General features: G+C 39.8%; 1 protein-coding gene across 1 annotated transcript in view; it reads right to left on the reverse strand.

The window, feature by feature from the left end:
• The window catches only part of Slc17a6 (solute carrier family 17 member 6), a 40869-nt gene extending 20610 nt beyond the window's left edge, over positions 1 to 20259 (reverse strand). Inside the window, exons 1-3 of the mRNA XM_042691624.1 lie at positions 20174 to 20259; positions 17221 to 17473; positions 15665 to 15783 (exon numbers count right to left, since the gene is read on the reverse strand). Coding sequence (XP_042547558.1) covers positions 15665 to 15783; positions 17221 to 17473; positions 20174 to 20259 — 458 coding nt within the window. The remainder of the gene's footprint in view (positions 1 to 15664; positions 15784 to 17220; positions 17474 to 20173) is intronic.
• Positions 20260 to 20505: the final 246 nt, after the last annotated feature.

The raw sequence follows: 20505 nt of genomic DNA on the forward strand, positions 1-20505 counted from the left end.
AACCAAAAGACTTCAGGATACACTATTCACAATATTGAAGCTATAGAAACAGTCAAGATTCCCTACAACTGATACATGGATCATGAAAGTGTGGCACATAAATACATTGACCCTAAAAAAAAGTGAAGCCATGTTAAATTACATCATTCACAAAGCAACACACAGAGATGGAGATTATAATGTTAAGCTAATAACCCAGATTGAGAATGACAAATAGGTGTTTTCTCTCATATTCAGTTGTTAAAACCTAAATAAAAAACAAACACATATGCAAACATATACAGAATTATATATCATCTATGTATATCCATACATATGTTTGTATATCTCTAAATTCAAAGATAGAGATGGAAATGAATATACATAGGGAGAGGGGAGAAAGGCTGGTAAAGGCTAAACAATAACAAAAGATAATATATCTGTGAATGAAGATGGCTAAATGAAACTCATGAAGGCTGTTGAATAATATGGGGTAGGAAAAATGGGGAAAACGAGTAAATGAGGCTTCAATCTGATAAAAAAAAATACTGCAGGTATATATGTGAAACAGCATTGTGAGTGAAGTCACTTTAACAATTGGCACACATGTAAAAAGAGAAGAATAACAAGAATATAAAACAGGTCCTGTGCAGGGTGTAGAGGGACAAGTGAATGGAGAGGGTGAAGGAGGGAGAATATGGTTAACATACTGTATTTACATGTGTGAAAATGAAACAAATGTGGCTTTTAAAGATTGGTTTGCGAAAGAAGAAGTAAGAATAAGGGAGAGAGTGATGAAGAGAGTGAATCTAATCAACATGTAGCATACGCATAAATGAACACATCAAAGTAAAACCTCTTGAATTACAATTAACTGTTACTAATAAAAACATAGTGGGTGGGGAAACAGTGGTTTCAGCAGAGGCTAGATCTTCTGGGTTCTAATTTCTTCTCTGCACTTATCACTGAAGAGACTTTGAGTATGTGCTTCATCTCCAAAATATTATCAAAACCAATGCACTATTACATAAAACACAAATAAAGAAGAGTGTGGAGGACATCCTAAGCAGTTAAAAGATATTAGAAGCTGGGTGCCAGTGGCTCACGCCTGTAATCCTAACTACTCAGGAGGCTGAGATCTGAAGATCACCATTCAAAGCCAGCCCAGGCAGAAAAGTCTGGAAGACTCTTATCTCCAATGAACTACTTAGAAAAAGCTGGAAGTGGCACTGAGGCTCAAGTGGTAGAGCACAAGCCTTGAGCACAAAGAGGCTCAGGGACAGTGCCCAGACCCTGAGTTCAAGCCCTAGGACCAGGAAAAAAAAGAAGAAAAAATAGAACTTGGACAGCAATGCTCAGTGTATTATATCTCCAAAGACTGTTGTGAAATGACATGAAAGCCTTCTGTCTGGCACATTAAAAGCTAACCCAAAAGTATGAAGCAAAGCATAACAATGATCAATAAATGCTGAATGGGTGGAGAATCCTTGCCACTTCTAGATTCTCATCTTAATCTAGAAACATTATTAGAAAGGTTCCTTTGCTATTCCCTGTTTCACAACTGGAGTCACCAAGGCACCGTGGGTTGAAATAATTTTCCATGATATACAAATAAGAGAGTAAGATGAAGGCCTTTGTATTTGCTCCATCTGGTTGATGGCTCAGAATGTCTAATCACTAAGCCCTATTATCTTTAACTAGCATCAGTAAACATAGTAATAACCACTACTAAGAGTGTCAAATACATGATTGGCAGGAATGTAAATTAGTGCAGCCATTATGGAAATCAGTTTTGTGGTTCTTCAAGAAACTCAAACACCAGACCTACTATATAACCCTCATATGTTGGTCCTGGATATATATGCAAAGAATGTAGTCAGCATACATAGAGATAACAGCTCGCCATATTTACAGCAGCACTGTTCACCATAACCAACCTATGCATTCAGATTTGGTGCCATTGACCAATGAATAGAAAAAGAAAATGTCATATTTACACATAATTTTTAAATGTATTGAAACAGAGAGCTAAGATGAGAAAGAGAAGTATTGAATGTTCACTCTCATACGTGAACTTAGATGCACATACACATATACATAAACAAATGACATGAGCATAAAGCAGAGAGCTTAGGAGGAGAACCCATAGGAGGGACAAAGAGAATGATATGGAGGCAATTATAATCAATGTGCTTTATTTGCATGCATAAAAATATAATAAGGAAACCTATTAAGATTGGGGTCAAATAGACACATGAAGAAATGTTCAACTTCCCTAGCCATAAAAGGAATGCAAATCAAAACAACAATGAAATTCTACCTCACCCCAGTTAGAATGGCTAGAATCAAGAAATCTAATAACAACAGATGCTGGAGAGGATGTGGCCAAAAAGGAATCTGACTGCATTGTTGGTGGGAGTGTAAATTGGTTCAATCACTCAGGAAAGCAGTATGGAGGTTCCTCAAAAGACGATACATAGAACTCCCCTATGATTCAGCAATCCCACTTTTGGGCATTTACCCAAATAATCACAAACAAGACTATACTAAAGCTACACGTACAACTATGTTTATTGCAGCATTATTTACCATAGCTAAGATATGGAACCAACCCAGATGCCCCTCAGTAAAGGAATGGATCAATAATATATATATATTGGAATTTTATGCCTACAGCAGAAAGAATGACAACACCCCATCTGTTAGGAAATGGAAAGACTTGGAAAAAATTATATTAAGTGAAGTAAGCCAGACCCAAAGAAACATAGATCCCATGGTTTCCCTTATCTACAATAACTGGTATATGTCTAGGACAAGCAGACGAGGTCAAAAGCTATGTACATATTATCATATAACCTGATGCTAAGTGAAATGAACCCCAAGATAGGGACATAAGAGATTTTATCTTTCTTGTTGTTCTTTTTATTTATTTTTAAATAATTTTTATTATAAAAATACTATACAGAGGGGTTACAATCACATGAACAAGGTAATGAGTACATTTCTTATCAAGCATTGTTGCCTACTCCTTTGTTTTTCCCCTCCCATCCCTTCCCTCCCATCTCCACAACTACATCATCCCTCCCTTCCCCCTACTTCTTCACCCCCCACCTAAATTGCAAAGTTCTTGTACATAGTGTCTTGTACATCTCATTGTTGCAATGGGTCAACCTGTATCCCTATTTAAACAATTTGTTTTTTCCCTTCCACTCCCCAAATGTACTTATAATGTACAATGTGATTTTTTTTGGTATGTTCTTCCTGCATCGTATAACCCCTGTTTTCACTGTATTTGATTCCCGTGTCCTGCATCTTGTACATACATTTTTCTAATTTGGGGAGGGGAAGGGAAATAACAAAAAGCTGAAGTGAGGATACAGGATGACCCATTGTAACAATGAGATGTACAAGACACTATGTTGAAAATGAACTTTACAACTTTGTGAGGGTGGGGAGGAGTTGAGGAGGTGAGGAGGGAAGGGTTGGTAGGGGAAAAATAAAGTAGGGGTTAACAATGGATTCATTACCTTGCTCATGTAACTGTAACCCATCTGTACAATATCTTTACAATAAAAATACATATTTAAAAAAGATTGGGGACAAATTAGATCTAATTACATGATATGTGTGCATAGAAACACATAATCCTAGCTGTTCAGGAGGCTGAGATTTGAGGATCATAGTTCAAAGCCAGCCTGGGCAAGGGAAGTCCATAAGAATCTTATCTCCAACTAACCACCAGAAAATCAGAAGTGGTGCTGTGGCTCAAGTGGTAGAATGCTAGCCTTGAGCTGAGGTAAGGGACAGTGCCCAGGCCAAGAGATCAAGCCCCACCACCGACGACGAAGAGGAAGGAGAAGAAGAAGGAGAAGGAGAAGAAGAGGAAGAAGAGGAGGAGGAGGGAGGAGGAAGAGGAGGAGGAGGAGGAGGGAGGAGAAAGAGGAGGAAGGAGGAGGGAGGAGGAGAAGAGGGGGGGAAGAGGAAGAAAAAAGAAAAGAAATACCATAAAGAAATCCCTATCTTAGTATCTTAGCTTTGGTGTATAATGCTGTGATAAACATAGTTCTGCCGGTAGCTTTAGTATAGCCTGTTTGTGATCATTTGGGTAAATGCCCAAAAGTGGGATTGCTGTATCATAGGGGAGCTCTATGTATAGACTTTTAAGGAACCTCCATACTGCTTTCCAAACTGCTTGAACAAGTTTACACTCCCACCAACAATGCAGTCAGTTTCCCTTTGGGCCACATCCCCTCCAGCATCTGTTGTTATTAGATTTCTTGATTTTAGCCATTCTAACTGGGGTAAGGTGGAATCTCAATGTTGTTTTGATTTGCATTTCTTTTATGGCTAGATAAGTTGAGCATTTGTTCACCTGTCTATTGGCCATTTTTATTTTCTCTTCAGAGAAGTTTCTCTTTAAGTCTTTAGCCCACTTATTAATGGGGCGGTTGTTTCTTTGAGTATTTGTTGTTGGGGGATTTAATTTTTTTGAGTTCTAAGTATATTTTAGACATGAAACCCTTGTCTGTTGTATGGCTAACGAAGATCTGGAACCAACCAGATTCCCTTCAGTAGATGAATGGATCAAGAAAATATGACACTTCCCCATTTGTTAGGAGATGGAAAGACTTGGAAAAAATTATACTAAGTAAAGTAAACCAGGCCCAAAGAAACATAGGTCCCATGGTTTTCTTATTTGCAATAACTAGTATATGTCTTGGCAAGCAGAAAAGGTCAAAAGCTATGTACATATGACCATATGAGATTATGCTAAGTGAAATGAAACCCAAATCACAAAAGGTTTTATCTTTGTTGCTGTTGTTTTGAATGTACTTATAATGTATTATATGATTTTTTGTTGTTTCTTTTGTATGTTCTTCACCCATGGTATAACCCCTGTTTTCACTGTATTTGATTCCGGTGTCCTGCATCTTGTATATACAGTATTCTAATTTGGGGAGAGGAAGGGAAATAACAAAAAGCTGAAATAAAGATACAGGTTGACCCTTTGTAACAATGAGATGTAAAAGACACTATGTTAAAAGTGAACTTTACAACTTGTGGGAGAATGGGGGGATTGGGGAGGTGAGATGTGAAGGGATGGTAAGGGAAAAACAAAGGAGGCAGTAACAATGCTGCATAGGAAATGTACTCATTACCTTAGTCATGTAACTGTAACCCTCCTGTACAGTATCTTTATAATAAAAATATATATTGAAAAAGAAATCATTTGTGAAGTTAATTTACAATGATAAGAAATAAATACATAAATAATTACTTAAAGTAGAAGCAGCAGATAAAATACCAAAAAAAAAAAAAAAAAACCCTTTATAAAATGAAAGCCTACTGGAATGAGGGACAGTAGTAGCAATGAGTGTGACAGTAGAGTTCTGTCACTGTTTCTTATGTTTTGAAGTTAGTAGTTTAAAAATACAGCTGCTTATTTTTGAAGAGATGTGCATCTTGTAAAGAAAATCTAGATGTCAATAAGAAAAAGGAAAAAGTAGGAGAACTGCATGTGAAAAAAAATGTTCAAAATTATAAAACATTTAGCACCACTATTTCCTATAAGCCAAGGGCTTCTTAAAATGGGAATTTCCAGGCATCCACTTCTGGTTCAGTAGGTCTGTGGAAGCCTAAGAATTGTGTTTCTAACAAGTTTCCTGGTGATAAATTGGCTTTCTAGTCTTGATGTGAGATTTATTCGTTAGCAATATGAAGCCTTGTTCCGGGTCAACACAAAAGACAAAGATATGGGAGTATTCAACTAGAATACATAGAACTGGATATGGCAGTGTAAGTTTTCACTGTGGAGGAGAGGGGAAAGGGTAAGATAGAACTACTTGCTGAAAGAGAACTTGACTTTAACAATACAAACTGAAATTCAGTTTAAAAAAAAGAAATTCTTTGGCGCCATTTCCACTGACCTCACTGATCAGATTGAAAGAATAAGTGTCATGCTCTTTTTTGAGGGCAATTCCACAGCTCAACCTAGTATTAATTAGAAATACAAGTTCTATAATCTGAGATAATTCAAATTCCAGCTCTTAATAACTTGTTAGGTATGACCTTGGGCAAGTAGTCATCACTCACATTGCCTAAGCCTTGTTTTTTCAGTCTGTAAAATGGAAATGATAAATCTCTCCACTTCAACCCAATTATGAAAGGAAACAGTATCTGCATCATAGGAAATGATTTCTAAATGATTGTTGTTACTGTAGAGAAATTTCCCATTCTTGGTTGTAGTTTCCAGAGAATGATTATTCTTTACCCTTTCCTTCCAGAATGATTTTGCCCTGATTATATTATTTCTGAGATTATGGATGCAGAGTTGTTCCATGTCTTACTGAAGTCCTAGCTGCGTAGTATGCATGAACAATTGCAATGGGAATTCTCTCCCCCATACAGCAGTCTTGCATGATTGGTGGAGATACAAAAGTCTCTTGATCTCTACTCCAGGATTCCATCTAAACTATCTCAATAATTTTAAGAATCTGACAGCCTTTTCTAAATCTCTCCTGCTATAGTACCCTAATTTTTTTATTCCTTCCTTTCTTTCTCACTTTTTCCTCTACAAACACACATGCACACACACACACACACACACACACACACACACACACACACACACACACACATATACACACACCTCTTCTTTCCTGACTGATCTCCTTTAATGGCTGATACTAAAGCTGTGTAGATCTATTTATAACTGAAGAGATCATGTGATCTACCACTTTTTCTATTGTGTTCCTTGGAGAATGGAATCCAGGTCTTCATTTCCTCAATCCCCATGATATTCATAGACTGCTTTGTCTATAGGAAATGAGCATTAATTACTTTTTGCCAAGGCCTTAAAGAAAAGATCCTTCCTGAAATATACCTCGATGACAACCAAACTTTCTTCCTAGAACATTGTTTACCTCAATAACTCTTTTTAATGAGTTGACTATTTACTTTTCTTTTTTTTTCTTATTTTTTTTAATTGTGAAAATACCGTTACAATTACATGGGCAAGATAAACTATTTACTTTTCTTGAGCCCATGAAGTAGATAAAATACAATTCTGGTTCTAGTATCCTATCAGTTCTAAAAAACAATATTTGTACCAAATGAGTGAAGATTACAATCATGGGATGGAATTTTTGGGATAGCTGCTGAGTTCAAACACATGGCCCATTCTGGCCAAGACCTCCAAACAACATTTAATCTGCTGTATTGACCACAGCATAGAAAGCAAGGTGTCTGACAAGAGATTTTATCTTTCTTGCTGTTGTTTTTAATGTATATATAATGTACTATGTGATTTTTTTTTGCTTCTTTCGTATGTTCTTCCCCCATGTTATAACCCTTGTTTTCACTGTATTTGATTCTGGTATCCTGCATCTTGTATATAGATTTTTATAATTTGGGGATGGAAGGAAAATAACAAAATGCGGAAATAAGCATACAGGATGACTCACTGTAACAATGAGATGTACAAGACACTATGTTGAAAGTGAACTTTACAACTTGGGCAGGGCGGGGTGGATTGGGGAGGTGAGGAGTTAAGGGATGGTAAGGGAAAACAAAGGAGGTGGTAACAATGCTCAATAGGAAATGTACTCATTACCTTACTCATGTACAGTATCTATCTATCTATCTATCTATCTATCTATGTGTATATATATATATATATATATATATATATATATATGAAAACAAGGTGTCTGAGCCTCTCCTCTCTAGTATAAACTACAAGGTCAGGCTTCAGATGTGATAGAGTATGCTTTTAATGTCAACCACTATAGTATTTTATGTAATTGTGCATATTTTATTATGCTTTCTTGATAACCAGCATTTTTGTTTAATCTGATGATAAATTACAAAAACGCTAGAATGTAACATACTTAAAATACTTGAAAATATACAAAGGAATAGATTATGTGGAAACATCTTAATATTCACATGAATTTTAATACTCTATCATAGTTTTAATTTGACACAAACAAGTAGGTTTTACAGCACTAGTGTTCTCAAAATAGTTTGCACCATTGCAGATATTTCAAGTTTGGTCCTTGATCAAAAGACTTAATAATAGAAAATATAAAAGCTTAGAATTATTCCATACTTCTATTCTCTTTGCTATGGATCTATCTTAGAATTGGATAATATAGTAGCTAACCGACTACAAAATATCCTTTAGTAATGCAGACTATAACTGAAAATAAGACATCCTGGTTTATATGCCCTAACTCTTCCTTTTATTTTCTTAAGTACTTAAGAAATTAGGTTGGGGCTGGGAATGTGACTTAGTGGTAGAGTACTTGCCTAGCATTCATGAAGCCCTGTGTTCGATTCCTCAGCACCACATAAACAGAAAAGGCTGGAAGTGGCGCTGTGGCTCAAGTGGCAGAGTGCTAGCCTTGAGCAAAAGAAGCATAAAGAAAATAAGTCAAATAATTCTCTGTTCAGTTTTTAGAGTAAAAGAGGCATCTTGATGCATGTCTTTCAGGATGATTGTAAGGAAGAGAGTATACATAAAAACTAAAGTGATAGATATATGTAATTATTATTCCATTCTGAATACAAATGCCTCCTCAAATGAACCGTACAGTAATTAGAAAGATGATTTATAACTCATATCCTCTCCCTTCCTATCCTCACTAACTCACTAACACTCTACTTTTAAGAAAGAAGGCCATTTTATCGCTGAACGATGTGTTCCACATTGCCTGGAAAGTCTTTGTGTGTGCACTGATTGCCACTCATTTTACCTGTCTCTTCTGTGTTGCACTGGCATTGAATTGGCTTCCTGGTTTTTCCGCACTTTAGTCTAAAAATGTTTGGAAGAGCAACTAAAACCACTGCTGAGAACCTGCACCACAAACTGCTGAGCGATTCACATCCAAAGCTGTCCAAACTGGCTTAGCTGTGAAATTCTCAGTTATATTCCTATCTATGTCTTGTAGCAACAAACACCCTGGAGAATCAGCTCTAGCCCAAAAGGATTTCCCTGATAAAGTGACAGGAATATGGGTGACATGCCATTTATTCTGACGATATCCATTTTTCCTAAGTTCAATCAATGAATTTCCATTTGACTGTGGCTTGTCTAGTGTTCCTCACCCCAGGTGGGAACTAATCCTCTCCTAGAGGTCTGCAGGAGTAGACTGATCCAGTCTGTTTAATCTATTTAATCTAATCAAATCAGGGTCTGGGTGCCTCCCTTTGTCACATCTGATGTCCCATTCCCATATTAAAAAAGGACTACCCAGGCACAAGCCAGCTCCCTGTGTCCCTTGGTACATCATTAAGCTGTAAAAATGACTTCATCACTCATGACAGAGAAATTAGAATGCCCCAGTGGTGGCATATGGCAATGGAAGAATTGCTGTACCAGCTGCCCACCTGACTCACTCCTGTGAAATCATAGCCCTCTTTTCCAGAAGCTGCCTCTGCACTGCAGGCGTGGAATGCTGCAGCAGCAGAAATCACAGCAAGGGAGGGGTGACAGACAGGAATGAAGAATGAAAGAAAGAAAAGCTCTCCCCAGCAAAACATGTGAAGATTTCTCCCTACACACACACACACACACACACACACACACACACACACACACACACACACACACACACACCACACCACACACACACGCGTTCATATATATATATACACACATTCATATGTATATATGTATGCATTCATCATTCATCTGTGGTAAAGGATACTTTCTTTTGTCAGAAAAAAATGTAGGTTCCATTAATCCAGATACCTGATCTATAGAGCTATAGAGCCCACAATGAGAAGGAAACTATAGTTCTGATAAGCAGCTAAATGAGTGTGATAGAAAGAAACATCTCTGGCTTTAAAAGGAGAGGTGACTGCATATAATTTCAACCAGGGGTGATGGTGGCCTTCTGTAGCAAGTTTTATATTCAGTCTGAATTATTTTCTGATGAAAGAAATTTGCAATATTTTCACTGAAAGAGTTAAGAAACCCCTTCTTGCAATAGATAAGTAGAGAGGAAAAATTATAGATCAATACAGAGTGTATATTGGTGTGTGTGTGTGTGTGTGTGTGTGTGTGTGTGCGCGCGCGCACTTAGCTATATGTCTTAGGAAATCTCTTCCAAGGCTTATTCCAATATATATATTAAGCACATTTGTATTGTTTGATTTCTGTGAAGGAAAAAGAGATGAAGCAGAAAAAAAAAACTATTTCTGAGCCTAAAATGAAAAGATCTTACACTTAAAGTGTCATTTTTTAAATCTTTCTTTAAAAATCAAATTCATGGGATGTTGGTTTTATAATCAGTAAAACCAGAATATTTACCTGGAATTGGCCAAATTTTATTTTACAAATAAAAATGCACATTAATTTTTAAATCATGTATTTAGATACTTCCACTTCTTTAAGAAAACATTACTTCCTTCTGTATTTCAGAAGAGTGATTGAATTATGTTGTTGAAATTCCCAAGGAAAAATAATACCTTTTTTTTTTTGGTCTGGTCATGGGGCCTGAACTCTGGGCCTGGGCACTGTCCCTCAGCTCTTCAGCTCAAGGCTAGCACTCTACCATTTGAGCCACAGCACCACTTCCAGCTTTTTTCTTTTTGCTTATGAGGAATCGAACCCAGGGCCTCAGGCATGCAAGGCAAGCGCTCTTCCACTGAGCCACCTTCCGAGCCCCCCTTCTTTTTTTTTTTAACCAGCAAAAAGTCTAAACTACCCTCAGTCTTACTCTAATCTCTACTATCTTCCAGAAGCTCAAGCTAGAAAAAATGCTGAGGAGGGAAATAGTCCTAAGCACCATGTATTTTCCTGTTAATTATCCTACCACTTGTATAGGCTATCATCAAAATGTGGAGTTTTGTCCATTACAGAGTAAAAGAACAGGATCACTCGTGATGTAAGTAAATATCATATGGGAGCTATGTACACATAAGTATGTACACATAAGTAAGTGTGTGTGACAACACAAACCAAACAAAAACAAAAACTCTTAAGGATCTCTTGGGTCTACTATAGGCTTTTGTCTCTTAATTCATGGATTTCTCCCCTGGATTTAGTGAATGATAGATTGTGGTCATCCATTCAGAGAGCAGATGGCTTAACGTGTTACTGAAACATGTGTTAACAATTCAGCAGCCAATGTTAAGCAAAGATTCAGTGCAGGAGTAGCTTGTAGTCACACATCACAATACACCTGAACTCTAGCCACCATTCCGTGGGGAGGATGGAAAAATCAGCACCTCTCATTCTCTACTTCCTATTCTAGTTTGTAAAATGGGCAGGTTGGAATAGATGAGCCCTCTGCAGGTTTAACTTGGGTTCCTGTTAGGGGAGGTTACTATACACTCCAGCCAAATGTAATTCTCAGACTCTTCTTTAAATATATACACACATACATGCATATATACATAAATATTTCTTCATTACCAACATTGAGTTAAAAATGCAAGAAATATCTGAACAAAACGTTGTATTTTCAAACACCTTGACTAAAGAACAGGTATAATGGAAAAATAAAACCATAAGCTTACAACAGACAAATCTAAAATTAACTTTTCTAAGTATACTTCTGCCTGGCTATAATTTAAAGATTTTCTGCACTGAATTGCTATCACTACTCTTGACTAAAAATATATCTAAGATAACTCCTCAAAATATTTCAAATGAGATTTAGAAAATTTTTGTCTGAACAATAGTTTCATTTCTAAATTTACAAGTGTATTCACAATAATGAATGACAGCATCTGATAGTTACCTACTACTGAGCACATGAAAAGATTTTATGCATATCTCCTACTGAGCAGAAATGTGAAATGGGTACACTGCTATTTACAGAAACCTAAGCCAAGGACCAAAGAGACTGAATTATAACTTGTGCTATTCAGTTATTAAGGAACAACTGGTCATTCTAAACTCACATAGTTTGGCTTTAAAGCTCAAGTCTTACTGCTATTAAGATCCCAAATATCTTACTGTAATGTTCATTTAATTAATTCAATAAATACCATGTACCAGGCTATACTAGCAATAGAATAATGCATGCATATATATGTATATATATATACACACACACACACACACACACATATATATATATATGGTCAAAACTATCTGGATTCATGCAACTTACATTTACTAGGAGAAAGAAGACACTAGACAAAAATATAAAGAAGCAAAATATTGGTGATAAGTGCCGTGTAAAAATTAAAACAGCACAAAGAAAATACCACAGGAATGAGGTAGGGAAGAAAGTTTGCATAGGATGTATGTAATACACTAGATAAAGATGATAGTTTTTGTATGTATACTGTTACAGATTAAAACCATAGTGTTGATCAAATTTCCTTTGTTATGTCAATCCATTTATCATTATGTCCCTGGCAAAATAATAAATAAACAAATAAATAATAAATGTCTCTCATAATCAAATGCCGTGCTCAATTTCATTTCAGAAATTCAAGTGCATGGCAAAACAATCATAAGGAATTCAATATTTGCAAAATTTTAATTACAATTAACTCCCTGACTTGTATTTAAAAGAAAATTACAGTCTCTTCATTACAACAGTAAATATTCTCTCATCTTAAAACATTGTAGATTGCTAAAAAGGAACCTGCCTTTGTCTTCCTATTCTCCTCCTATGACATGCAGGAACTCTTAAGAAAAGACAAAGGACAACGGTTGTAAGAGATCTTTGCTCCCCTCCCCCAACTCTTCCTCTCGGTGAGCCACAAAACAAAAGCACTTAGACTTTAATAGAAAGAAGACTTAGAATCTGTCTTCTAACCCAGAGTGGGATCTCTTTGTACTTAATAAAAGTAGAAAAGCCAAATCATGGCTGTTTCTTTTTCATTGAGAAATTTGTCAGGAAGTAGAATCAGGAGCCTGTCTCTCCTGAGGAACTCTCTCCACACAACTCAAGTTCCTCTGTGCCATAGCAATGATGGCAAACAGTTTCCAGCGTGAGCTTCTTTCCCAACAACAGAGAAAAGAATATGCCCCAGAACTCCACCCAAGGGAAATTGCCTTCTACTATTAAATTACCTATATGGAGTAGTTTATATGAATGGCCATGCAGTGCTTGTAGGTGAAAGATTTGTTATGCTAGGTTGTTTTATACTGTTTTGGAGTAAAAATCCATCACAATAGGAAATGTACATTGTAAACCAATTCTATAAATATATCATATTTTCAGTTATAGAAAGGTTTCTAGTATAAAATTTCCTAAGCTTTCTGATGTATAATTCTAGGATCAATTGGAGATCCACAGCATGGTAATAAGAGGTACATTTGAATGATTGCATTATTTATGATTTTATGGTTTTATTTTCTGGTAATTTTGGGAATTGAACTCAGGGCCTTACTTATTAGGCAAGGGCTCAACCATTTGAGCCTTTACTTGACAGAGACAGGGATGTTGCTTGAAAAAACAGGTGCTTGTCTTGAACCATATCCTTATGATTTCTGGCCCTGGAGAATCTGGAATTACAAGTATAAGTCACCATGCACAGCCGTATCCCTAATGTATTTTTCTTACTTTCATAGTCAGATGTTCTATGTGTTTAAAACTTATTTTCAGAGTAAGCTTCAAATGTATTTGTAATGGTCTGCTATATCTTTTAAAGGAGAGAAACTATATAAAAATTCTCAGATATGAGACCATGAAATTTTCATAGGATAAATAATATTTCACCACAAAATTTTAACAAGTAAGACAATACACATACAATGTGCATGAAGTTATTAAGTCCCTCTCCTTTGAATATTCATTTAAAGGTAAAGTGAATTTGGACCCAAATAAAAATATTAAAATCTTTTCTTTGAGGAGAATTAAGTTAAATCAATTTAAAACCTTACTCACCATTTTTCTTTTCAGTGCTGAATGTGAAATAAAGGATAGCAGCAAGCTAGCCTTAGTTTAAATGAGGAAAATCTGTCTATTGACCCCACCCCACAGAGTCACCAAGGAAAGAACATCCCCGGTGAGTTTTCCTGGCAGGAACAGGTTAGCATTTTAGCTTTTGGCAAGCTGAAGATTCTGACTTGGAAACAACTCTTAAAGGTACCTCCATTATAAACACATATTGCAGCACATTGCATTTTATGTCATTTTATTTTATTTTTGTTGTCTGTGGTGAATTCTTGGTTGAATGATTTTTATCTCTTTGATTAATAGCATTTCCAATATGTACCTTTGGACTACCTTCCTGGATATTTCATTGTGTTTTAGGCAATAAGTGTTAGGAATAAAAAGATAGCAGTGATTATAATAGAAATGTCAATATAAAAATTTACCTGTCCAAAACTAGTAATAATAGAATTCATATTTTTCTCCTACTGTCAATTTTTCTTTATCAGAGTCACAAAACTGGACTCTAGATGGCTAGTCATTTTATCCTAAGTTGATTCAAATGTTTATCTCCTGCTTAAGTGTTAATCAGCCCAAATTGCCAGATAAGGACGATATTCAAAAAGGATTATCGCTAATCTAACAGGCTCTCCTCTGGACCTTTTAGAAATCCAGCTCCCAAGCCCTCACTCTAGCACCAAAAAAACTCTCAAATAAATTTTCCAGAATTCGTGTGGAGGACTGGGGACTCTGGGCTAGAAGACGTGTCTCTGACAAGAGGACTCTGGCTGCAAGATGCTAGCGTTGGAGCTGGGAGCTTGCACTTACCCTGGACGGCGGAGGGGAGGGGGGGGGGCGGGGAAGGAAGGAGAGAAGATGCTATAAAGAAAGACGCTTGGAAACTGCCAGTGCTTAGTGCCTTCTCCCACTACCACGGGAGATACAAGCCTGAACCAAGTCTCTTAGTCTTTGAGGTCTCTAATCAGCCAGATCCCTAAGGGCGGGCGAGAAAATGTGCATTGTTAGGTCCACACTTAAGACTGAAAGAGTAAGGTTTAGTGGTTGCTGTTGTTGTTTAATCCAAATACACACAATAAAGGCGCGGGGTGGGGGAGAAAGCTTCCCCTTGCCCTGCACTGTTCAGGCCTTGCTGCTGTGACAGCGTCATTGTAGGATCCTTTCGCTCCAGCTTTGAGGTGTGGATGCTAGGGGGGTGGGGGGGAGGTGCTTTGTGGAAGCCGGCTCTAGGACCTAGGCAGCGACCACCGCGCCCCAGGCGGGAGGCCCCGGGGCGCAGCAGAAACGCCTTTCCACACCCCGCACCCTTCCTCCCCCCAAGAAGGAACAGAGCTCATTAACAGGTGGAATCGCACCCTGGGAGCCTGAAATCCCGCCTGCCTCCTTAGAAACACACCCTGTAGATTCTGAGCACCATCTGGGCGGGCTCCTAGGCCGGGAATTCTTCGGCACTACGGAGGGCTGGGCACCCAGGAGAAGCGCGGGTGACTCTCGGTCCCCACGTTTGCCCCGACCCCAACAGTACGTCCTGGCTGTCGACTTCCAGATCTGGCCTCAGCTCTTACCCTGTCTTACAACACGTCAAGTCAACCATCTATCTATCCCGAGAACCTGCTTCAGTCCCCAAGCAGGCAACTCACCCAGCCGAAATCTTTGGGGCTCTCGAAGGAGAGACCTGCCGTGCTATCCTCTAGTAGGTGTGTCCCGGGCTGGACGATTTCTCCCAGGATTTCCCAAAGGCCTCGGAGCCTTCTTTGAAGGATACAAACACCAACCCCCAGTACCCGACCCCATGCCCCTCTTCCCCCCCATCCCAGCATTACCTGTTGGCTGCCAAGCGAGATGCGATGTATCCACCCGGAATCTGGGTGATAATGTAGCCCCAAAAGAAGGAACCATGGATCATTCCCACGGTTTCTGGGTCCCAGTTGAATTTGGCTTTCTACGGTGTGAGAGAAAAACAAAGAAAAAGAAAACAACACCGTGGTGTGAGGTGGGCAGAGTCAGAATCGAAGATTCCTCCCGGGCACTCTGCGGGTGAGAACTCTAAACATGCAAGGCATTTCTTGATTTCCCAGGTGCGGGGAGGGGAGGGTTCCTGGGGCTCAGTTTTTCGTTTCTAACAAACCTGTCGTAGCTCAAAAAGCAGTACTCATGAAGAAAATGTTTTATGAGGAAATACTAAGCCAGTCGTCCTAGATTCGCTTCCTGATTCCTGCCTGGCTGCTAACATGAACTTAAAATGGGTGAGGAATCTTTAAGACCCTTTTTTTGGAAATTCAGACTGCTCGCTAAGATGTCCCTTAGCCAGGTCGGGATAGAGCCTTCTGATGGATTCTCCAGGATCCATTTGATCAAGGCAAAGCTGTGAGCACATTTGAGCAGGTGTGACTTGCAGAAAGAAATTCATCCCGTGTGATCTAATTTTGGGAAAGGAAGGTGCAGGTTTGCAGGCCCCGAAAAACTCCTTGTCTATAACCTCTGGGATGGGTTTGAACAAAAATGAGTTGGAATCGGTGACTTGGCGAATTTGAGGAGGGAAGAGGATCAAGATTGTGGGTGAGGGCTAGGTCTAGAAGTCAAATCTAAGGCTGGGGAGTCCAAACAGCTCTGTGGAGTGAATCTGGAAAGAAACTGAGGCAGAATATCCGCATCGGAACGGGGCAATCGTTCATCTATCTTGCAGAAGGAACGAACTGGTACCATTTCCCCCCCTCTCCTTTTGAGCTCATTTTAAGACCAAAAGCATTTTTTCCCCAATTTGTGGTTCTCAATTTTGTCTTCTCAGCCCTTTTCTAACTGAGTTTACTGGGGGTGGAGGATTGGATGTTCCTATACAAAAGGAGCAACGGGTTTCTGTGACCTTGAAGTGACCTCCTATCTTTTGGCATCACTGCCCAACACAAGCACTGTACAGTAGTGGAGTGGTTGGCTGCCCTAGGAACCCGACTCGCAGGCGATGTAGTATCTCTCCCGGTAAGTCAGGCGGACCCTTCCAGAGGCCTCTCTCAAACATGCTCACAACGCGTTTCACTTCCCTAGTTTTGTTTGATTAATCACAATGGGTGCAATCTGGAGGAAGTCGGGGAGAAGTATAAGTGATACGCTACTAATTGTTCCTCTATATTTCCCACTAACAGGAAAAAAATATTTCTACTTAGATTGCATTGGCACTATCAGTCATCAGCTTGTAGTAAATCATGTACAGCAAGCTGGAGAGCTCATTTCCTCTTCCTAGATGAGGACGGGAGAGCTAGGCTAGAAAGTGGCTTAGAGAAAACCCAGGCCTCCTCGTCCCAAGTGGGTGAATGGGGGTACACAAACAGGGGGTGCGGCTGTGCGAGGCTGGGGGCGTCTGGGCACGCCGGTGGTCGCCCACCTCCTTGATGACTTTGCCCCCGCGGTGGATCGTGCTATTGTTAACCATGTCCACGATGGCCACGCCCAGGTTGCAGCGAATTCCAAAAGAGATGCAGAAGCCCAGGCCGCTCATGATGGCGATGATGTAGCGGCGGGGCAGGCCGAAGCAGGTGCAGTCGCACAGAGGGGCCTTCTTCTCCGACACCTCCAGGGGCTTCCCATCCTCAGTCAGCTCAATGGTCTCTCCACCCTCCTGCTTCTTCTCCAGCACCCTGAGGATCAGATTAAGGAGGAGGCAAAGGGACCCAGGGTTAGGCAACCTCTCACCCCCAACACTTGTATATTCTCGTTTTCCCAGGCGGGTCGAGGCTGACCAGAATTGCGCTGACCCTGCCTCTGCCTGAGGAGTCGGGGTGGTGAGGCCTCTCCCCCACCCCCCTGTGGCGTCTGCGGGGGCTCCCCAGCACTCACTACTCCCCCTCCCTCCAGAGTCCTCAACTCCTAGACCTTGAGGCTAAGACATCTAATCCCTGTTATCTTGGGATCCAGCCTCCAGGGTCTCTATTTAGATCCTGGCCACTTTGACCTAACTTTCAGGGTCTACAATTTGTTAGGGAACAGGTTAGCTGGGCGAGGCCTCCCGGGCTCCTGGGTGAACAGCTCCCCATCCTCAGACGCTAGGGCTCGTGACTCTGGCAATGGCCCTGGGTCTTTTCCAACCCACACAGCCTCTGGTGTGCAGCGATTCCTCTGCCTTCTCAACCAAACTGAAGCTTTGGAGGGAGTGGGGGTGAGAATGCGGAGATTCCCCTCCCCCAGGAGGCCCCAGGCCCCCACCCCACTCCCAGTGGGGGGAGGCCTATCTTAGCCAGTGGCCACGCCGCCAAGAAGGGCGGAGGCATCTCTCCCGGAGTGTCCAGCACTCTATTTCCTTTTTCTCTAAACCCAGGGTGCCTGATCAATGTTAATTCCCCCATTACACATCGTTTTTATTTTATTTTTCCTTTTTTACTCCAGTTGGAAACAAAGGCCTCCGCAGCATATGGCCGACACCTAAGCTTTCTACTGCTAGAACATGAATAATTAATTATCCACAACCTGGCGTCATTACTATCTGGATTATAAACACAGAAAGAGCTCATGTGCTCATTTCCAGAGACATAGAATGAGAGACACCCCGCCACCCCCCCCCCCCCCGACAAAGCGTCTACACGAACTTTTGCTATGATGTGCCACACTGAGGTAGAAGATTTCACGTTAAGAAAAATGAGCATAGTATTTCACAGGATTCCACCCATATGATTTAATTCTTTTTGAGCTTTGGTCCTTGGGGAAGAGAGAAAAGGAAGGGAATTTTGCAGTCTTTAAAGTGTGTGAAAGAGAATAGTTGTATAGTCTCCTGATATTGATTCTTTTAATACCTGATCCCTCTGGGCTTACAATTTGGATTTATTTCCCCAACCCACCACAGAATTATTTCAAAACTGTGCCCTTTCAATATGGCACGGTCATAGTTGCTCTCTCTCTCTCTCTCTCTCTCTCTCTCTCTCTCTCTCTCTCTCTCTGTCTCTCTGTCTCTCTGTCTCTGTCTCTCTCTCTCTCTCTCTCTCTCTCATTAGTGAAGCAAATAAAATTTTAAGATCAAGGCTGCACAGCTCAGGATCTATTGAGGCTGCCAAGGAATCTGAGGCTTCCTTCAAACACTCCCAAATTCTAGAAAACATCACCTGAGAATAACTCGTGAAGGTATTTGCATCTAGGTGAAGGTATATCGCTGCAGTCCAGTTCCAGCCTTAAAAAAAATCATTGAAATTTTTGAGAGGGGAAGAAATTAGCCAATTTGATACTTTTACACGGTCTTGATATACCTATAGATGCAAAGCGGGACTCTGCACCTGAGCTGACCACCTGATAGCAGCTGGGCTGGGAAAGAGACGCCCTTTGCAGGGTGGCTTTGGGACTGCAGGGCGCCTGCGGTATCTACTGCGGCATGAGTGGATGATGGTGCTTATGTGAAGCCCACCAAAATGCAGAGATTTGGGAGACGGGGGATTGCAAGGGTCGTCTTCTCTACATGCCTTATAATTTACAAAGGCTTCGGTTTCCCAAGTGTGAAAATTAGTTCTCTCTGGGAGTCGTTTGTCCTTTTGTATATGAACTTTCTCATTGATTTTATCCCTACCATTAACAAGAAAATGGTGTTATCAGAACAAACAAGAAAAGATTTAATTTTTTTCAATTTCCAGCATAACTAGCAGCATCAATAAAAGAAGAATAAAATATTTAAAAATATTTTCTGTTACCTTCAGGGTGATTTTGACCAATTATTATTATTATAGTTGTTTTTTTCAATCAGCATGGTTACATGTCCCAAGCAAGAAAGAGACTTCTAGAAGATGCTTAATAAATAAGAAAACATATGCATATTAATTTAGCTTCTGAGACAGGAACTACTTTAGCTGTCAATTATCAATATATTTTCACCCCTCTTCTGTCAGTACCAAAGGAAGATTGCATGGCTAATTCTCTACTGTAGTTTGAAGCTGATTCCTTGTCCATTTTTCTTTTAAACGGTTGGCTTTTGATAGTTATTTGTCTCCATGAAAGCAATTTAATTTTCTGCAATGAATAAATACATACACACCAACTCTTCGAACAAGTACCAATCATTTCTTAATTTCAAGGAGGCTATGTCCTAGGTGGGAAAGGATGGGAATCTTCAGGTACCAAAATAAAACTCTCTCACGCACACATACACGAACACATGCACTAACAGATAGGTTCATTTAGTGTAACATTCCTGCATTAATAAGCAGGTTTCCAGAGCAGCCTTCTTCCATCAGAGCAGCAAAAAAAGACCTACCGATCATATTACAATCTCTCTAAGCAACCAAGATTTTACGGAAATGGTCCTGACGGTTTTTTTTTTTCCATGAACAGCCCCAGGTAAGCATGGGTTTTCTTTCTCTTACCTGTAGATCTGGCCGAGGGATTTTCCAGCAAAATTCTTTAGCCCCTCTGTTCCTGGGGCCAAAATCCTTTGTTTTACCGACTCCATTCTTGCAAAGACTGATGACCAGGTCTTGCCAGTTTGAAACAGTGATTGCTAAGAGAGAGGAGGGTTGCGCATATTGTCTTACTCGCTTAGGGTAGGTGTGAGCTTTTTTCTTCTCAGAGGAATGGTACTGGTGTGCCTCCAGCGAGAGTGAGAGTAAGCGCGGGGAGGGAGCGTGAGGTTGAGAATACAACGGAATAGCTGCATACAACCCACGGGTTTCCTAATAGGAGAGTTGGTAGACACAAT

The sequence above is a fragment of the Dipodomys spectabilis genome, unplaced genomic scaffold, assembly GCF_019054845.1.
Source record: "Dipodomys spectabilis isolate Male_0828 unplaced genomic scaffold, ASM1905484v1 ptg000145l, whole genome shotgun sequence".
In the NCBI taxonomy this organism is placed as follows: domain Eukaryota; kingdom Metazoa; phylum Chordata; class Mammalia; order Rodentia; family Heteromyidae; genus Dipodomys; species Dipodomys spectabilis.